General features: G+C 38.9%; 1 protein-coding gene across 4 annotated transcripts in view; it reads left to right on the top strand.

The window, feature by feature from the left end:
* tbc1d8b (TBC1 domain family member 8B) overlaps positions 1–17,341 on the top strand; it is an 85,307-nt gene that overhangs the window by 23,380 nt on the left and 44,586 nt on the right. For all 4 annotated transcript variants that reach the window (XM_043705139.1, XM_043705138.1, XM_043705140.1 and 1 more), the window contains exons 5-8: positions 7,086–7,326; positions 10,186–10,393; positions 11,549–11,719; positions 14,007–14,186. In XM_043705139.1, coding sequence (XP_043561074.1) covers positions 7,086–7,326; positions 10,186–10,393; positions 11,549–11,719; positions 14,007–14,186 — 800 coding nt within the window. The remainder of the gene's footprint in view (positions 1–7,085; positions 7,327–10,185; positions 10,394–11,548; positions 11,720–14,006; positions 14,187–17,341) is intronic.

Below are 17,341 nucleotides of genomic sequence, written 5' to 3'. Positions count from 1 at the left end.
TTTTTCAGTGTAAAGAGAGAAAGATCATCTTTTAACAAATTGATGAAGACAGCAATGCAAATTGAGATGTGTTATCGGAAATGTGATCTTATTATAAGAAGGAGTTTGTTACTCAGCTGGGCTTCATTTTTTTAGAGGATACGTTTCTATGTTGAGATTACAGAAACAGTTTCCATGGGATTGTATTTCATTCCTGTTTTGTGACTACTTCTATGTTTAGTGTTACTTTATATTGATATTCCTGAACATAGGAATACCTGAACTGCTGCAATACTCTGATGTAAATAAATCAGACACCGAAGTTTTATAATCATCCTTTTTTCTGGAAATAGTATTTATTAATTTCCTGACTGTTGATTTGTATTGGAATTTGGTTCAAATACAGCTTCACCTCTGCATATTAAATCCTTATGGCATTATAAAGCAAAACCTGACACTTGAGATATTAAGTCAGAGGAACAAAAGCTTGGTCAAAAAGGGTGGTTTTTAAGGAATGGGTTAAAGGAGGAAAGCAAGATGGCGACCTTCAAGGAAGGTATCCTACAAGTTGCAGCCTATACCTTCAAAGGCATAGCCATCAGCGATGGAACAGTTGTAACCCGAGGTACACAATTAGGCAGACTTAGGCAAGACCAGATATCTTGCAGGGTTATGAATCTCAAGGTGATGAAAGTGATAGAAAGGAACAAAACCATGGAGGCAGCCTTCTGTCTAAGCTGCACAGCAGCTCTGGGATGTCCCATGCACACTGATGGATATGTTGCACAGTGGCTTTTGCTTCCAGAAGCCACTGCCATGCATAGACCTCAGAATTCCATGATGCTGAAGAAAGATAATGGAGAGGATTCTGAAAATGGAGAGAGGAATTTTTCAAACCAAGGCATTGCTTGTCTGAGAACTAAGAGTTAATGAGCACAGAGACGACAGATGAATAGGGCTCGGTGTGAGTTAAGATGTGATCTCAAGTTTAAGGAGGAAAGAATATGGGCACACACACAAGATTGTGTTGGAATAATCAAGTCCGTCGCTGACAAAGGCATAAATGAGAATCGTGAATGTACCATTGGCAATCCTAGGTGAGAACTGCCATATTACTTCTGCTTAAGTTTTGGATTTTCCATTGTAAATATCTTTAACTGTCTTGCCTTTAAATCACTGCTTACAATTTACATCTTTAATCAAACTTTTCATGTTTTGTCATCACAGCTCTGAGACATTAGTTTGGTCTGAGTTGGGAGAATTGTTTCTCATGAAAGACTGAGTAAATTAGGCTGATATTCTCTCGGGTTTAGAAGAAGGCTAGGAGGAGATCTGAGTGAGATTTTCAAAATCATGAGATGGCTGGATAGAGTAGATAAAGAGGAAGTGTTCCAACTCAATAGGATCAAGAACTAGAGGGTACAGATTTAAAATCATTTGCAAAAAAAAGTAAATGTGAGATGCAAAATAACTTTTTTTTTGCAGTGAGTAATTAAGATGTGGAATGCACTGTCTAGAAGTGTGGTGGAGGCAGCTACAATTGAGGCATTCACAAAAGTATTGGATGCTCATTTGAATAACAATGCACAAGATTATGGAAAATAGCATACGATTGGCACTAGTAATGATGCTTACTTGCAGAGATGGAGAAGACACAATGGTCCGAATGACCACCTTTTGTGCTGTGATCTTGTGATGTTGTTGAAACAATTAAGATTGTGAATGGGCTTGATCAGAGTCAAGTCCGAGTGGTTGTTTCCTCTGACTGGGGATATCTTGGACAACTGGTCAGTCCACTGAAGCTTAGAAAATCCAGGGTGATTTGATTGCTGTGGTGGGTGAGTCCAGAGAGAGCGAGAGGACAGGCTTTTAAAATAATGAGTCCCATTTTAGGACTGAGAAAATGATATTTCCCTTTGAGGGTTATGAGAGATTTAAACTCTCTGCCTCAGAAGGTAGTAGATTAGATTCCCTACAGTATGGAAATAGGCTTATCGGCCCAAGTCCGCACTGACTCTCCGAAGAGTAACCCAGACAGACCCATTCCCCTACATTTACCTCTGACAAATGTACCTATCACTATGGGGCAATTTAGCATGGCCAATTCACCTGACCTGCACATCTTTGGATTGTGGGAGGAAACTGGAGCACCCGGAGGAAACCCACGCAGACGCAGGGAGAATGTGCAAACTCCACACACACAGTCGCCCGAGGTTGGAATCGAACCCAGGTCCCTGGCACTGTGAGGCAATAGTGCTAACCAATGAGCCTCTGTGCCACTCTTGCCGTAGAGGTGGAGTCATTAAATATTTTCAAGGCAGAGGTAGGTAAATTATTGCTTGGCGGGAAAATCGAGCTATGAGGAGTAGATGAGAATGTGGAACAAAAACGGCTCTATCATGGTCTTGATGAATGACTGAGCAGTCTTGATGGACTGACTGGTCTGTTTTTGCTCTTAATTTGTGTAATTTGTATGGTTTAATTGTAGGTTTGAATCTAAACGTTTAGGTGAATTGCATAGACAGATGTATTGGGAAGCTTTTAATACACAAGAATAAGAAATATAAAGATATTGTGATAGTGTTTGTTGAAGAGTGGAGACAGAAGGCTTGTTTTGAGCATTAACACAAATTAAACCAGTTTGGAGGGGGAATATGCAGTATTAATACCACTGGATAATCTACCCTCGTACATGGAAATTGTAGATTCATATCCCATTATGCGGATGTTAAATTCAAGAAATTAATTTTTGAAAAACCTGGAATTGAAAGCTAGTTTCAGAAATGATGCCATGGAGCTATTGTCAATTGTTGTAAAAACCCATCTCAGTCACTAATGTCCGTCAGGGACAAAATCCGCTATCCTTACCTGGTTTCAGCTATGTATGACTCCAGATCACAACAATGTGATTGACTCTTGACTGTCCTTTGAAAGGCTTTAGAAGCCGCTCTGGTCAAGTACAGTTTGGGATGGACAACAAATGCTGGCACCTTGCTTGCAACATCTAAATATCTATTTAAAAAAAACACCTGATGAAGGAGCAGCGCTCCGAAAGCTAGTGCTTCCAAATAAACCTGTTAGACTATAACCTGGTGTTGTGTGATTTTTAACTTTGTTCGATTTGATGCTAGTTTTACAAGCATTTGGGCAGAGCTCCTCCACAATAAGTCATAATGGGCTGGTACTGAATCTGGGTGATTAAAAAGCAACTCTCCCATTGGGTCCTGTTTTCTCAACTCTCAGGTCAACATTCCAGGGAAGACACAAGAAAATGCTGCAAACGCACTTAAACTCTCCTTGAGGTGCAGCAGCATTGACGTTAATGACAAGGAGCAGCTTGCTACCAGTTGTTCAAAATGACAGCAATTTGCCCTTAGCTTCAAGCCACAGCATTTAATGATGAGGCAGAGCAGAGTTAGATAAGAAAAGAAGAGGAAGTGAATCACACACTCTGGATCCCACTACTTTGTGGGATGTCTTGCACCAAGTGACCAACTATCTCCAGTTTAAGGATCAGCCTGTTCAGTCACAAGAAGGTCCATGGCAACCCTGAGTAGACGTGATCCTTGAATCAAGCAACAGCTGACAACAGAGGAGCTTCAACCAGGCAAAGTGGATGTCACTCACGTAATAGAATGGCTCCTTCGCATGATCAAAAATTAAAAGGATTTGTTTTTCAAATATTTTGTGGATTGGATCTTATAAGCACTTTCTTTGCAATGTGGTTACCACTTTTGCTGATAATTTGAACTGCATTTTGGTTTTGAGCAGATATTGTTGATGGTGAAGTGCATGTTGTTTTCTAGATATATGAGACATGTTAAGATGATCTGAACAAGGAGCTTGTGCAAAGTCATCTTGTTCACCAGGACATCATTCACTTTCCTTCAATATGTGATCCAAAGTAATTGCTGTTGGACAAATGTATAAGTACTGTGCTGAATTCAGCTGTATCTTATTTTGTCAAGTTTTTATTCACCCACACCAAGCCTTTGTCTCTGCTTAATTCTACCCAAACACTTCTGAAACTTTCAGCTTTGAGCGACTCACAAACATAAACTTTGTATTTTGCACCATCTCATCAACTGGAATTTCAGCTCAAGAAACAGTACAGTTTTCCCATTGCCCCAGTCTTCACCAATCTTCGTTTCCCTGTGTGTGTTTCGGTCTTTCCACTGAGAGCATGTAATTGAAAAGTGGCCTTTACACAAAAGTAAACACTGGGGAAACTGCCTCCTGATCCATGGAGCGAGATTAGCTGACTGAAGCCTGGCTGTAAGAAATTATCTTTGAGAAGGTAATGAGGTGGATATGGTTTGAGGGAGGGATCTTCAGGCAATGGAAGTGAAGTTAAGAAAATGACTACCTTCATTTGTGTCTCAAAAGCATGACGCAACATGCTAACGGCCAGAATCTCATAACAAAGGAAGCAGGTGCACGTAGGTTGGAAGAGGTTGCAGCGGTGGTTTGAACCAAGCTGTTTGGATGGCTCAGTTTGATGCTGTAAAATTGATAATGAATGTATATTATGTAAATTTGTTCATAGGATGTTGGTGTCATTGGCTAGCCAAACATTTATTGTTCATTCTTATTTGCTGTCTAGTATGTAGTAGTGGGCCACCTTCTTGAGCCAATGCTGTACATAGGGATAGGTATATCTGCAGTTGTGAGGAAGTTCCAGGATTTTGATCCTGAAACAGTAAAGGGACAGCAGTGTAGTTCCAAGTCTGGATGGTGTATCACTTGGAGGGAATCATGAAGGTGGTTGTGTTCCCATTCATCTGCCTTTTGGGCAGTCGTGGTCAAGGCTGCTGTCAGAGGAATCTTGGTGAATTAATGCATGCAACTAATAGATGGTGCATGTTGCTGCCACTATGCCTTGGTAATGGACAGAGTGAAGATGTTTGTGATGGTTGACTGGGTGGCAATCGAGCAAACTGCTTTGGCCTGAATGTCATTAGAGCCGAACTCATTCAGGCAAGTGATGTATGTTCCATCAAGATGTGCACTTACACCTTATAAATGGTGAATGGGTTTTGGCTGGATTGAGTGAGTTACCTACCACAAACCTCCAAGCCTCTGACCTGCCTTAGCAGCTACAGTGCTTTAATGGCTTGTTTCATTCAGTTTCTGGTGAATACTAACTCCAGGATTGCTGATAGTGGTGGTTGCAATGTTCTTCACTATCCTTGAATATCAGGGGTGTAATTAGGTTCTTTCTTTTTGGAAATGCTCATCACCTGACACTTAGGTGCAAATGTTATTTTCTACTTACATCTTTCCCTATTTTGATTTTGCCAGAAGTGATTTCACCTTTATTATAGCAACATGCACCAGATTGCCATATATCTTATAAAACGGATTCCACAAGATTATAAATTTTGATTTGTTAGAGTGCTTTATTTTTCTGTATTGTTTATGATAAGCGCATTCCTTCTATGTCTATTCACGTTAATGTTAACATTATTTTACTTTGGGCAATTGACTTAGATGGTGGGCAAATTGTTGGAAGTGATTCTGAAAATAGAATTTACATGTATTTCAAGAAGCAAGGACTGATTAGGAATCGTCAGCATTATTTTGTGTGAGGGAAATAATGTCTGTCAAACTTGATTTCATTCTTTGAGGAAGTAACCAAAAAGCTGGATGAAGGCAGAACAGTCGATATTGTTTACGTGGACTTTGGGAAAGTCTTTGACAAGGTTCTGCTAGTAGACTAATTAATAAAGTTAGGTCATATGGGATTCAGGGAGATCTTGCTAAATGGTTACAATATGGCTTGGTGGTGGTGGAGGGTTGTATTTTGGACTGCAGGCCTGTGATTAACTGTGTTCCACAGGGATCACTACTGGATCTGCTTTTGTTTGTCATTTATCTGAGTGATTTGGATGATAAAGGAGGTGTGATTAGTACATTTGTGGATGACACCAAAATTGGTGGTATAGTGAAGAAGGTTATCTGAAATTATAAAGCGATCTTGATCAATTGAGTCAATGGGCTGAAGAGTGATAGATGGAGTTTAACTTGGTTAAATGTGAGGTATTGCATTTTGGTAAAACAGGCAAAGACAGGGAGTATACAATTAATAGTATTCCCCTGGGTAGTGTTTAGAGAGAGACCTAGGGGTTCAGATACATAATTCTTTGAAATTTGCATCACAGGTAGACGGGTGAATGAGGAGGACTTGGAATATCATTTTGACATTGTGCAGGACATTGGTGAGGCCTCTTCTGGAGTAGAATATCAGTTCTGGTTGCCTGCTATAGGAAGGATATTATTAAACTGGAGAGGGTTCAGAAAAGATTTACAGGATGTTGCTGAGAATGGAGGGTTTGAGTTGTGAAAACAGGCTGGGTAGACTAGAATTTTTCTTACTGGAGCAGAGGAGAATGAGGTATAAGGTGAATAGCAAGGGTTTTTTTCCTAGGGTGGGTGAATTCAAAACTGGGGGGCATATTTTTAAAAGATGAGGGGCAGTATTTTTACACAAAATGGTTAGTGTCTACATTGAACTGCCAGAGGAAGTGATGGATGCAGGTACAGTTACAACATTTAAAAGATTTTGGATGAATAGGAATAGGAATGATTTGGAGGGATATGGGGCAAATGCAGGCAGGTGAGACTAGTTTAGTTTGGGAACATGGTCGGCATGGTCTAGGTGGACCAATGGGTCTGTTGCCATGCTGTATGACTCTATAACAGTCACAATGATTTTTGAAGTTTGTACAAGTGGATTCTCGGAGATGTACAATTCTTGCAGGGGTCCTATGTGCAGATAAGTTTGAAATGCATAGCTGCAATCACATCATTTTCTACTCTTGCTGAAATGTTGTCCCATGTGAGCAGTTGTTCAGTGTCCAACTTCAGTCCCACCCTTAATAAAATTCTCCACAATCTTTGTCGTGCAAAATACTTGTGGAGCAATGCATCTTCTCCAGCTCCTGAATATTTAACTTCAATTTTACTGCTTATCAGTGCTTTTTGTAGTTGGGATGCAATGACTTGATATATCTAATATCAAGTTTGTTTTGCTAGTATGCCATGAAGGAAAAATAATTTCTTTCCATATATTTGTGTTCATTTTGCAATTTTTATTTAACCTCTAGTTAAGATCGTCATTTCCTGGGATGAAATATCAAAACTTGAGAAGACTATGAGTGTTATCCTGTCCGAGAGTATACACATTCACAGTCATGGTGAAGACTATTATTTTTCCATGTTCATACATTTTAATGAAACCTTCCTGTTGATGGAGCAGCTTGCAGACTACGCTGTAAAGCGATTGTTTGACAAGGAAGCATTTGAGACTGATTTATCACTCAATGACCCTTTACAAATAACAAAAAGGTAATGGATAAATTTTGCATTCTGGTGTGTATGAGTAATGTTGGCCTCAGGCCATTAATATTTCCTTGAACGATAAGATTCACAACTGATATGATATTATGAACTGCATATTCTGAAATGTTTACATCTTGTTATCATTTCTAAATGTCTTATTTCCAAATGGGGAAAAAAAAAGGTTAAGAGTAATGTATACTTAAAGATGAAGTTTGTGATTTTTCTCTTGGGTAAACATTACTCCCTTAACGCTTCCCACCAAAGACAACTGATAAGAGATATCAAACCACTGCTTAGTGCTGCTGTGAAAACTGAAAATTAATAAAATTTATCAGTTAATCTTGTGTTGCTTCCACCCCGTGTCTTCTTTTATTTTGTGTTCTGCACCTTTTGGAGTATTTTACTGGAGTACTCCATTACCTGGCTGTGTTCCTTAAATTGACTGACTTTGGACTTCCACCTACTGATCATCTACTTGCTAGGAGATGCACATAACTGGACTTGACAATAATAATCTCTACCCGTTGTGGACAAGCCTTCTGTTTCCCAAATGGTATCATTCTGTTGCCCCTCTTAGTGTGTCAATTTTAAGGGTCGTTACTGTTTGTGCTTTACATAAATGAATTAGACTTGAATGTAGGAAGATTGATCAGTAAGCTGACGGATGTTGCAAAAATTGGTGGAATGGTAAATAGTAAGGATATCTTTATATTTCTGGAGGACATTGATGGACTGGTCAGATGGGCTAATCAGTGGTGAATGGAATTCAATCCAGATACTTGTGATACAGAACAAGCAAGGCATGGCAATGCATGATGAACAGAGATACTGGGAAGCACTGAAAATCAGAGGGACCTTGGTGTGCAAGTACACCAGTATCTTAAGGTAACAGGATAGGTGGATGAAGTGGTTAAGAAGTTATATGATATACTTGCCTTTATTAGCTGAGACGTAGGGTTTACGAGTAGAGAGGTTATGTTGCTAAGAGTTTAAAATTAGGGAGGAACTGTATAAAATGTTGGTAAGGCCACAGCTAGAGTATGTGGTGTTGGAATCCAAATTATACAAGGGATGTGGTAGTTCTGGAGAGGGTACAGGAGTTTGTTGTGTTTTGGGGCCGGAGAGTTTGAGTTACAACTAGAAATTGGACTGGGTTGTTTTCCTGAGAACAGTGGAAGTTGAAATGTATAAAATTATGAGGGGCATAGATAGGGTGGTCAGGAAAAAAAACTTTTAATGGAAGGGGTCATTGACCAGGGACATAGATTTAATGTAATGGGCTGAAAGTTTAGAGGGGTTGTGAGGGAAAAACTTTTCACCCAGCAGTCGTGGGATTCAGGAACTCACTGTCTATAAGGGTGGTAGAGGTAAAAACCCTCAACATTTAAGAATTAATTAGATGTGGGCTTGAAATGCCAAGACATACAAGGCTGTGAGCCCAGTGCTGGAAAAATGGAATTAGAATAGTTAGGGAGTTGCTTTTGACTGGGGCAGCGCAATGGATCAAAGGGCCTTTTCTCTCTACTCTAGATGCCTGTGACTGTATTACCATCTCCACCATTCACACTAATCATTAGGAGCTAAACCAAGTAAACCTGGTTATTGAACCTGCTGCTTCTGAGCACTGGAAGCCACATAACATTTCATGTTAAATGTTTGTTCAACATTTTGTGTCAAGAATGTTACTCAGTCATTCAACTTTGCACTGTAGTATGTGGGGTAGTTGCTAGATGGGGAAAAGGAGGCTTGTTTACAAATAACGGCATCTTAGATACACTTACAATACATGAATTGTTGCAGTTCAAGAAAACAGATCACTGCCATCTTCAGAAGTGCAAGCCTAGTCCACAATGCCCACATTTTGAGTGAATGAAAGAAAAAAGTTTGGCCAATATGTTGTGACCCAGCTGAACTGTGTCAATCTGCAGGATTTTCACTTAATAGTGTTTGTTCGCAGAGTAGAAGGCCTTAAAGTTTTTGAAAAAAAACTCCATTTTCTTCCATGGGTATTAGAATTCCATTTTAACTTTGATGAATGGCAGGCAGTCCATTCAGTTCTTCGGATGCTGTTGAATAAATTTCGTAACCTGAAGTTCTTTCAGTGATGATTCTGACCACCCTTTCATGGGAGTGTAGGGATGTTTTTAAAGGATGCTAGATGATGATGCCTTCTGCTTTTCGGGACATGCTGGAGTGGAAGTTAAATCACGTTCTGAATTAGATGATTTCTAACTCCGGTGTTATAGTGAACATATGAAATTCCAGATTTCTCTTCTGTTACACTGGTATAGGGCTTGGTGCATTTGTGGTGAGTCCACTGTTTAACCTAGCTTGTGAACAAGGTGGTATTGCATCTAAAATTGTGAGCCAAGTAACTGCGCCAAAATTCAATTTTCTGTGCTTCACTGCTTTTGATTAACTGGTGAATCCAAATTTATTTAGTAAGTAAATGAGAAAATTCTAGGTGAAATGACACAGATTTTGGAGGGAATTTTCAACAGCTTACACATGACAATCAAATCCTTGGCCCATCTCCCACCTCAGCATAGAAGATTCCTATTTTTGTAAATAAACAAGTGTTTTGATAGCTTAATATGGGTAATATCTTTTTTTTTAATTGTCTAGCATCCATCTCTGTATTTTCCTGGAAAGTACATTGGAACAAATGATGCTGTCTTGCAACTGAAGCATTTCCTGCGGCATGTGGAGCACACTGCCCATTGTTAAATTGTCCAATGAAATATCGCTGCATACAGGTTGAGCTTCTCTGTCACTGATGTTTTGTCTTGGGTTGTTAAGCGTAGATTCAAGAAACTCTTTTCTTCAAGTATTACATTGGTTGCCTTCCTTTTATTTATCTTTCAGAGGCTTAGAGAATCGTGCAAGGAATGAATACTTCACAGCACTCTTCAGGCTGCCCAGGGAAGAGAGTCTGGATGACATACTTGACTGTTTCCTTTGGATTCCTTTTTGCCATGCCCATGCATTTGGAAAAATGTTCATTTCAGATAATTACATCTGCTTTAGTAGCCAGGATGGGAGTCACTGCAATGTTATCATCCCATTGCGGGAGGTAATATTTAATAAGCACAAAAATTAACATTTGATGTTAAAATAATTTGCAGAGTAAAACCAAACCCTTTTCAATGTTTGTCATTAAGGCTCAAACCCTCTTAAAATCTAGTTTAAAAGATGCTTTCTGTTAAGGTACAGTGTTAGGATAAAGATCCAATTATTTAATACTGAGGTGAGGAGAAATTACTTAGGTGTTGTGTATCTATGGAATTCTCTACCCCAGAGGATGCTTCATCATGGTCTAGGTTTGGGTGGCAGATTTTCTGTCTCTGGAACTGATGGATTGGGGGAGCATGCAGGAAGTGGAACAGCCATGATTGTATTTAATGGTAGAGTGGGCTCTATAGGCCATGTGGTCTTCTCCTGCCTCTGCTACTTCTGTTCTCTGGGTAATGCCGTGTAAAGTGAAACATAGTGTAATCTGATTTACCATATTCAGATCAAGAAAGCTTAATATGAACCTGTATTGTAGGTTCAGGCTGCAAATTGTTCCATTGCTTTCTTTGCAAGGAAGCACCAGGGAACTGGGCACTTTCTTAGAGCAAAAGGAGAAGAATTATGAGGGTGAGTGCACTGTGCAAACTAATTTTTTTTAGAGTTGGGAGGGAAGGGATTGGAAATTAGAATGTAGTGAGGTATTCCATTTTCACCTTTATGCTGCTTTAACATTCACTCCAGAGCAATGCGATTCTAAACTACACTGACCTGGCAATGAGTTTTTCCTGTTCTAATCTGTACCAATACTGCTACTGGCAGAGTTGAATTTATCAATTTATATTCATTAGCTTTGCTTTCATGTTGCTCCAGTGTTAATATAAACAGGGCTATTAATATTTGCATTAGAATTGTCTCCTATTTTCACAAAAACAGTGCTGCAAAGTTAAATATGTTAGACAATCAAATTACGATATGTTACATTAATTTCAGATTGTAACATGGTAAGTAGTAACTTTAGAGTACTGCACTAAGATTTTAGATATCATTGTAGCCCTGCTTATGGTTATGTAGAAGTAGTGCAATTACGAATCATCATAGGTTAGATGCATGAGAGATATTATTTCCAATGTTTTGCTGTTTTTCTCTCCGCTCTGTCCACTGTATATGCCATTAGTGTGGAGGTGTAGATATCAAACTGATGAGAATTCTCTAACAGGTGATAGGCATGGACACGCCAGACAGCTCAGGCAAACACATCTCCTTCAGTACCAGATGTAAAATAACATTCCGCTTCACGGAAATAAAGGACAGCGATGGACTTGTGAAGAAACTGGAAGGGAAACTGACTTGTAGTACAAGTACACAAAACTCTTTGGGAAATGAAGAGGTAAAGACCTTTGAAAGTTATGAACGTGTACTACTTATGAATATGGGCCTGAAATTTGATGGTGCCAGTTGTTTTGAGTTCCAGATGTCTGTTGTGTGAAATATTGTGCCCATCATCTTGCTCAGTAAACTTCTTACTATCAATAAAAGAGTTTGCCAGTGTTCCTGAATTCCCCTCCTGGATCTTCTAGCATTTGCTCTGAGATTGAGTGAAGCTCATGAATAACATTTGATAATCGAAACCAATAAATGCGAAGACTGTTAAGTCTTGTGTTCCGAATAGATAATGTCTTAATGTGTAGATCAGAATAAAAGCTGAATGGTCATAATATTGTACAATATCATCCTGACTGTGGAAAATAAATATATTGTCTTTCATGACCTCTGGAAATCCGAGATTGTAACCTGATGTTTATAGGGGTAATATGGCACAGCAGACAGAACTTGGGTAAACGACTAGACAAGATGCTCTTGTGATGCTTGGGTAAATCATTTTTTTGTTTCGGACAATGGGAGAATTCCATATTGAAAACTGTTTGCTATCTTTAACTTGGAGCAAAAGGGCCCCTGTAGTGCAGTTAGGAAATTCCAGGCATCTGACTCAACAACAGAGAAGGAATGCAGGTATTGTTCCAAATCAGGATGGTGTGCGGCTTAAAGAGGAACTTGCAGATGGTGGTGCACTTCTTACTGTAACCCGACACAAACTTTTTTATATGTCTCTAGGGACAGGCAGTGCATTATTTTAACATCTCACTTGAAAAATGGTGGGCCCAACAGTGCAGCACTATCTCCATGCTGCGCTATCTGTTCAATCCGGGTGAAGAATTAAGGGCAATGCTCGAACATTCTGTTCCTAGCTTTTATTGGGTTAAAACTCAATGTTACTAGAAAGCTCAATGAAATCCTGTATTTCATGTGAGATATAGCTTAACAATAGTACATGGTACTACTGTACATTTGAGGCAATTCAGAAATTGGACCGAAGGGTCTGTTTCCATGCTGTACATCTCTATGAATCGAAATGGTTCATTTAGGTTGATTCCAAGGATGGAAGGATTTTCTTATGAAGAGAGATTAAATAAGTTGGGCTTGAACCCACTGGAGTTTAGAAGAATGACGGAAGGCATTATTGAAAAGTACAAAATTCTCTGTAGTCTTGACAAGGCAATGTGGAGACTTTTGTTTTCTTCATTGTGGGAGAGTCTAGGACCAGAAGGCACAATCCCAAAGTAAGGCACCACCCAAATAAAACCGGGATGAAGAGGAATTTCTTCTGAGGATAGTGAATCCAAGGAATTCTTTACACAGAGGGCTGTTGAGGTTAGGTTTTTGAGAATATTTTAGGTTACGGTAGACAGACTTTTAATTTGTAAGGGGATCAAGAGCTATGGGTATAAAGCAGGAAGATGGGAGTTGAAGGTTATCAGATCAGCCATGATCTCATTGAATGGGGGAACAGACTTGATGGGCTGAATGACCTGCTTCTGCCTCCTACATTTTATCATCTTGAGTATCCTTGCTCCATTGGAAAAAAAGGTATGCACGTGCTGATTGTATCAGTAATAAAGTTTAGTCGATACTTAAAAGAAATTTGGGTTAAAAGAACATGTAATTATTCTGTGAATTGTAACCATACATTGCATGTAATTTTAGTATCCAGACTGTTCAATTCCACCCTATTTTGTTGTCTCACTTTATTAACAAACACATTCTACTGAGATGTCCAAGCTGCTGGTGATTCTGTGGTAATATTTGCACTAATGCTGAGAAATCAGCCAAGTATGTTGATGTAGAATATCAGATGGCACTGAGTGGCAAATGAAAATGGCCCTTGTTTTCATTCATTAATCTTGCACTGTCTAAAATAGGAATGCTTAGTCCTTATTATCTGTAAATTTGTTATCTTTCTGAAGCAGGTGATGTGACTAATTCAGGAATTATTTTAAACATAAAGCATGATGAATTTGAATCAGAAATGTTAGAAACATTTGAGCAGCATCCGTGGAGAGACAAACCATTAGTGTTTCGGGTCAGTGACCCTTCTGCAGTGAACCTAAACGTTAACTTTGTTGCTCTCTGACAAATGCTGCTGGACTTGCTGAATGTTTCAGACGTTTTCTGTTTGTCTCTGTCAGATACGTAGTATCTATGATATTTTGCTCTTAAATGAGATGAGACGAGACTAGATTAACCCATCTCGGCTATCTATTAAGTTTGGTCTCTAGGCATACACAGGCTGCTCTTTCACAAGCAGTCCATGCTGCATCTTTGTTATTTCTTGATAGGAATTATGTCCAAAGAATCCTCAGGAAGACAGTACCTTCTTTGGACACGATGACCCTCCACCTTCATTTGCTGGTGATCAATCCAGTGCACTGCATAAAGAAAGCAGTAAAACAGTTAACACTGAAGCATTGATGAGAGTCTTTCATCCACAGGATGTAGAAAATCTGGATTCAAAAATGGTAAACAACTCTTCATTCCCTTATACATTAAAGTTTGCAAGACATGTTGATGGATATTTTGTGGTATTATTTCTGTTCTGGCCTTCAGGGAATGGGTACACATTTTGTTGTATTAACATTTTTTTTTTAGTTAATTTGTTGACTTGACATTTACCATGGATATTACGATGTATTGGTGCGATATTTGAATACTCTGAAATTTGGATTAATATTGCTGCACTCCAGGTTACTGCTACTTTTTTCTGGCATTTGTAACTTTTTATTTGAATTTTGTTACAAAATGAAGTGGTTAGTACCATCGATTTGACTCCTCATTGCTGCTTGTATGGGCAAATGTCTCTCTCTGATCGCTTAGTTTTATAGAGTCATAGAGTTATAGAAGATGTACAGCACGGAATTGTGTTGTTAGAATTTTTTCTAAATTATACATGATTTACATATTTTGATTATTTTATCAAGTCAAATCAATAAAGAATTGAGTTGAAAACCAATCAACTGGTTAAGTCACAACTGAGTTCCCAAATAGGGGTAAACCAACAAAAATAACTGCACCTTAAGCTCCTCAAGTTGTCACGTGAGAGCACAGGACGGTGTAAAATGGAAGAATGCGCTTATGTACAGTATAAGATCCATTGCTGAAATTGAGGCTAGGGCACATTATACAAGACAAATGAAAGAACCTTGTTTGAAAGTTTTGAAGTTAGCTGAAAGAAGTAGTAGTATCAATCCCTAACATAAAGAAGCGGGCATTCACTAATCAAAACAATGACTATGCATTATCTGACTAGGGAGAACTTGACATCGAGGTGGTCGTAGAGAATTGTGTTCCATTATCTAGCGTTGAAATCACGTTTTGATTCATGTGCGTTCACCAGAGTTGTTAAATGAAGATGCTCATTAAATGAGGCCTAAAGGGAATATGCTAAGTTGAAAAATATCTAATAGTTTTATGTCAATCAGTTGATGTTACAGCCCCATTATAACCGTGAATGTGCTAAATATCCAACCATTGATTTTAAATCAATTTTTGTATCTCATGCATATGTTCATACTTCAGATTTCTAATATCAAATTTCAAATCATTATTTTGGCTCATAGACAAACAGCATTGGTTATTGGATTTGTGTATCATGAGGAAGTATATTTTGTTTTTTTTTGCTGTTTGTCAGTCCAAATAATGTGGAAACTGTAGCAGGAGGAAATCTAATCACCCTCATGTTGCTATTCAACAGCATTACCATAACCAAATTCCCCTGGCTCCATCTTAGAGGTTACAATTGACGAGATACTTGTTCGGAACATTCTATGTGGCTACAAACAGAGGCCAAAAACTGGGAATTCTGGAATGGGTGACTCTCCTCATCATTCCCCAAAAACCTTTCCATTATTGACAAGATGTGAGTCAAGTCTGTGAAGCAACACTCCTCACTTGCCTGAATGCATGCAGCCCCACTAAGATTCAAACTCAAGATTCTAATGAAAGTGCCCCATCCACCACCTTAAACATTTACTCCCTCCACTACTAATGCAGGATAGTAGCAGTATGTTATATGTTTGAGCTAGCCTGCAACAACTTTGCAAGGCTCCTTTCGTAAGTGGGATGTGGCTGTTGGTGGCAAGAACAACATTTATTGCCTATCCCTAATTATCCAGAAAGTGGTGGTGAACCACCAATCTGAACTGCTGCAGGCTGTGTGGAATGGGTACATTCATGGTGTTGTTCAGAAGAGAGTTCGAGAATTTTGATCCAGTGACAGAAAAGAAGCATTGATATAGTTCCAACCTTCCAAAACTCTTCACACCTAAATAACAATGGGCAGTAGGTGCAAGGAAACACCACTGCGCGCAACTTGTATTCCTGTTCCTGCACAAGTGCTGGGGAAAATCCTTGGAACTCCCTCTCTTGTAGCACCATGAATATTCCCATTCTACAGGAGCTATAACAGTTCAAAAGGACACCTCACCACTTCTTCCTCAAAGCTATTTAGGGATGGGCAATAAAAATTCTGGCCTTGCTAGTGATGCTTCCGCCCACTGAGTGAACTGAAAAGAAACACAGGACAGATCTTCCCTTCCCAACTGGCTCGATTAAAGAAAGTATGTACTCGTGGGCTAAAGTGATGTTTGTTGCTCTTTTGTTTTCAGATGTTCGAATCTGAAGGCATTGGTACTATGCTGCTTTTCTTTGTGTAAAGTTTGCAATGTGATTTTCTTTTAATTGATGCTTTCCTTTTTTATGACTGGTGCTGTTAGATTGGTATTACGCAGTGATATGATGTCAGATGAATAAATCATAATAATGAAAATAAAGTTAATTTTAGCTTGTTTGCTTGTACGATATGTAGGTGTCACTTTGACAGTGCATATCACTCCAGTTAAACATCAGATAAGCATCTTTCTCATTAACATTTGGGTAGAATCCAGAATATATAATTGGCATACCAATGGGATATACTGCTGGTTCCATCTGGGCTGAGGAGTACTGCTGAAAACCTAATGCACTTCACAGGATAGGAAGTCAAATCTGAGAGTTTCTCAAACTCAGTTAATTTCATGCACTTTCTAAACCTACTGATGAATTAATGGAGTCTGTAGGTGGAGGAAAATGAGTTGTCTGTCCTTTTAAAGGATCCTGAATGGAGCTGGATATAAATATTATTATGCAGAGGATTTTTTGTGAAGAATTTCAGAATTACTGATCTCGGTTACACGCGGATGCTGTAGATTTATGGCCATTTTTCATCATGTTCATGTACTCAACAGTCTGTAATAGATTTATTTCAAATGGGGTGAAATTTTCCAGATTGAGAATTGACACAGCAAGAAGGCCAAGAAAAAGATTCTTTCATAAATTATGAAATGGACTGTTGGGAATTGACAAAAAGAAGCACTGGTGCTGTCTAACAATGCCAAGTAGCTGCCCTTGCTCATTACCATTAGTTTTCAGGACTGTGGTGCATCACCAGTCTTTTTTTGTCACAGACATTCCTGCAATGGGAAAGATGCCAAAGAAAATTATCACAGCAATTCCCATCAGTTGAAATCTTCAAGCCCCATATTTTAGATTGCTTATCCATTTTATAAGTTTCAGTTATTAGGTCTACCAGATCAGCAGGTCCTACCTGATTTAGTTAGCATCACTGTGTTTGGTTTTA

This window comes from Chiloscyllium plagiosum, chromosome 15 (genome assembly GCF_004010195.1).
Source record: "Chiloscyllium plagiosum isolate BGI_BamShark_2017 chromosome 15, ASM401019v2, whole genome shotgun sequence".
Classification (NCBI taxonomy): domain Eukaryota; kingdom Metazoa; phylum Chordata; class Chondrichthyes; order Orectolobiformes; family Hemiscylliidae; genus Chiloscyllium; species Chiloscyllium plagiosum.
This window is presented reverse-complemented; position numbering and strand designations above follow the sequence as displayed.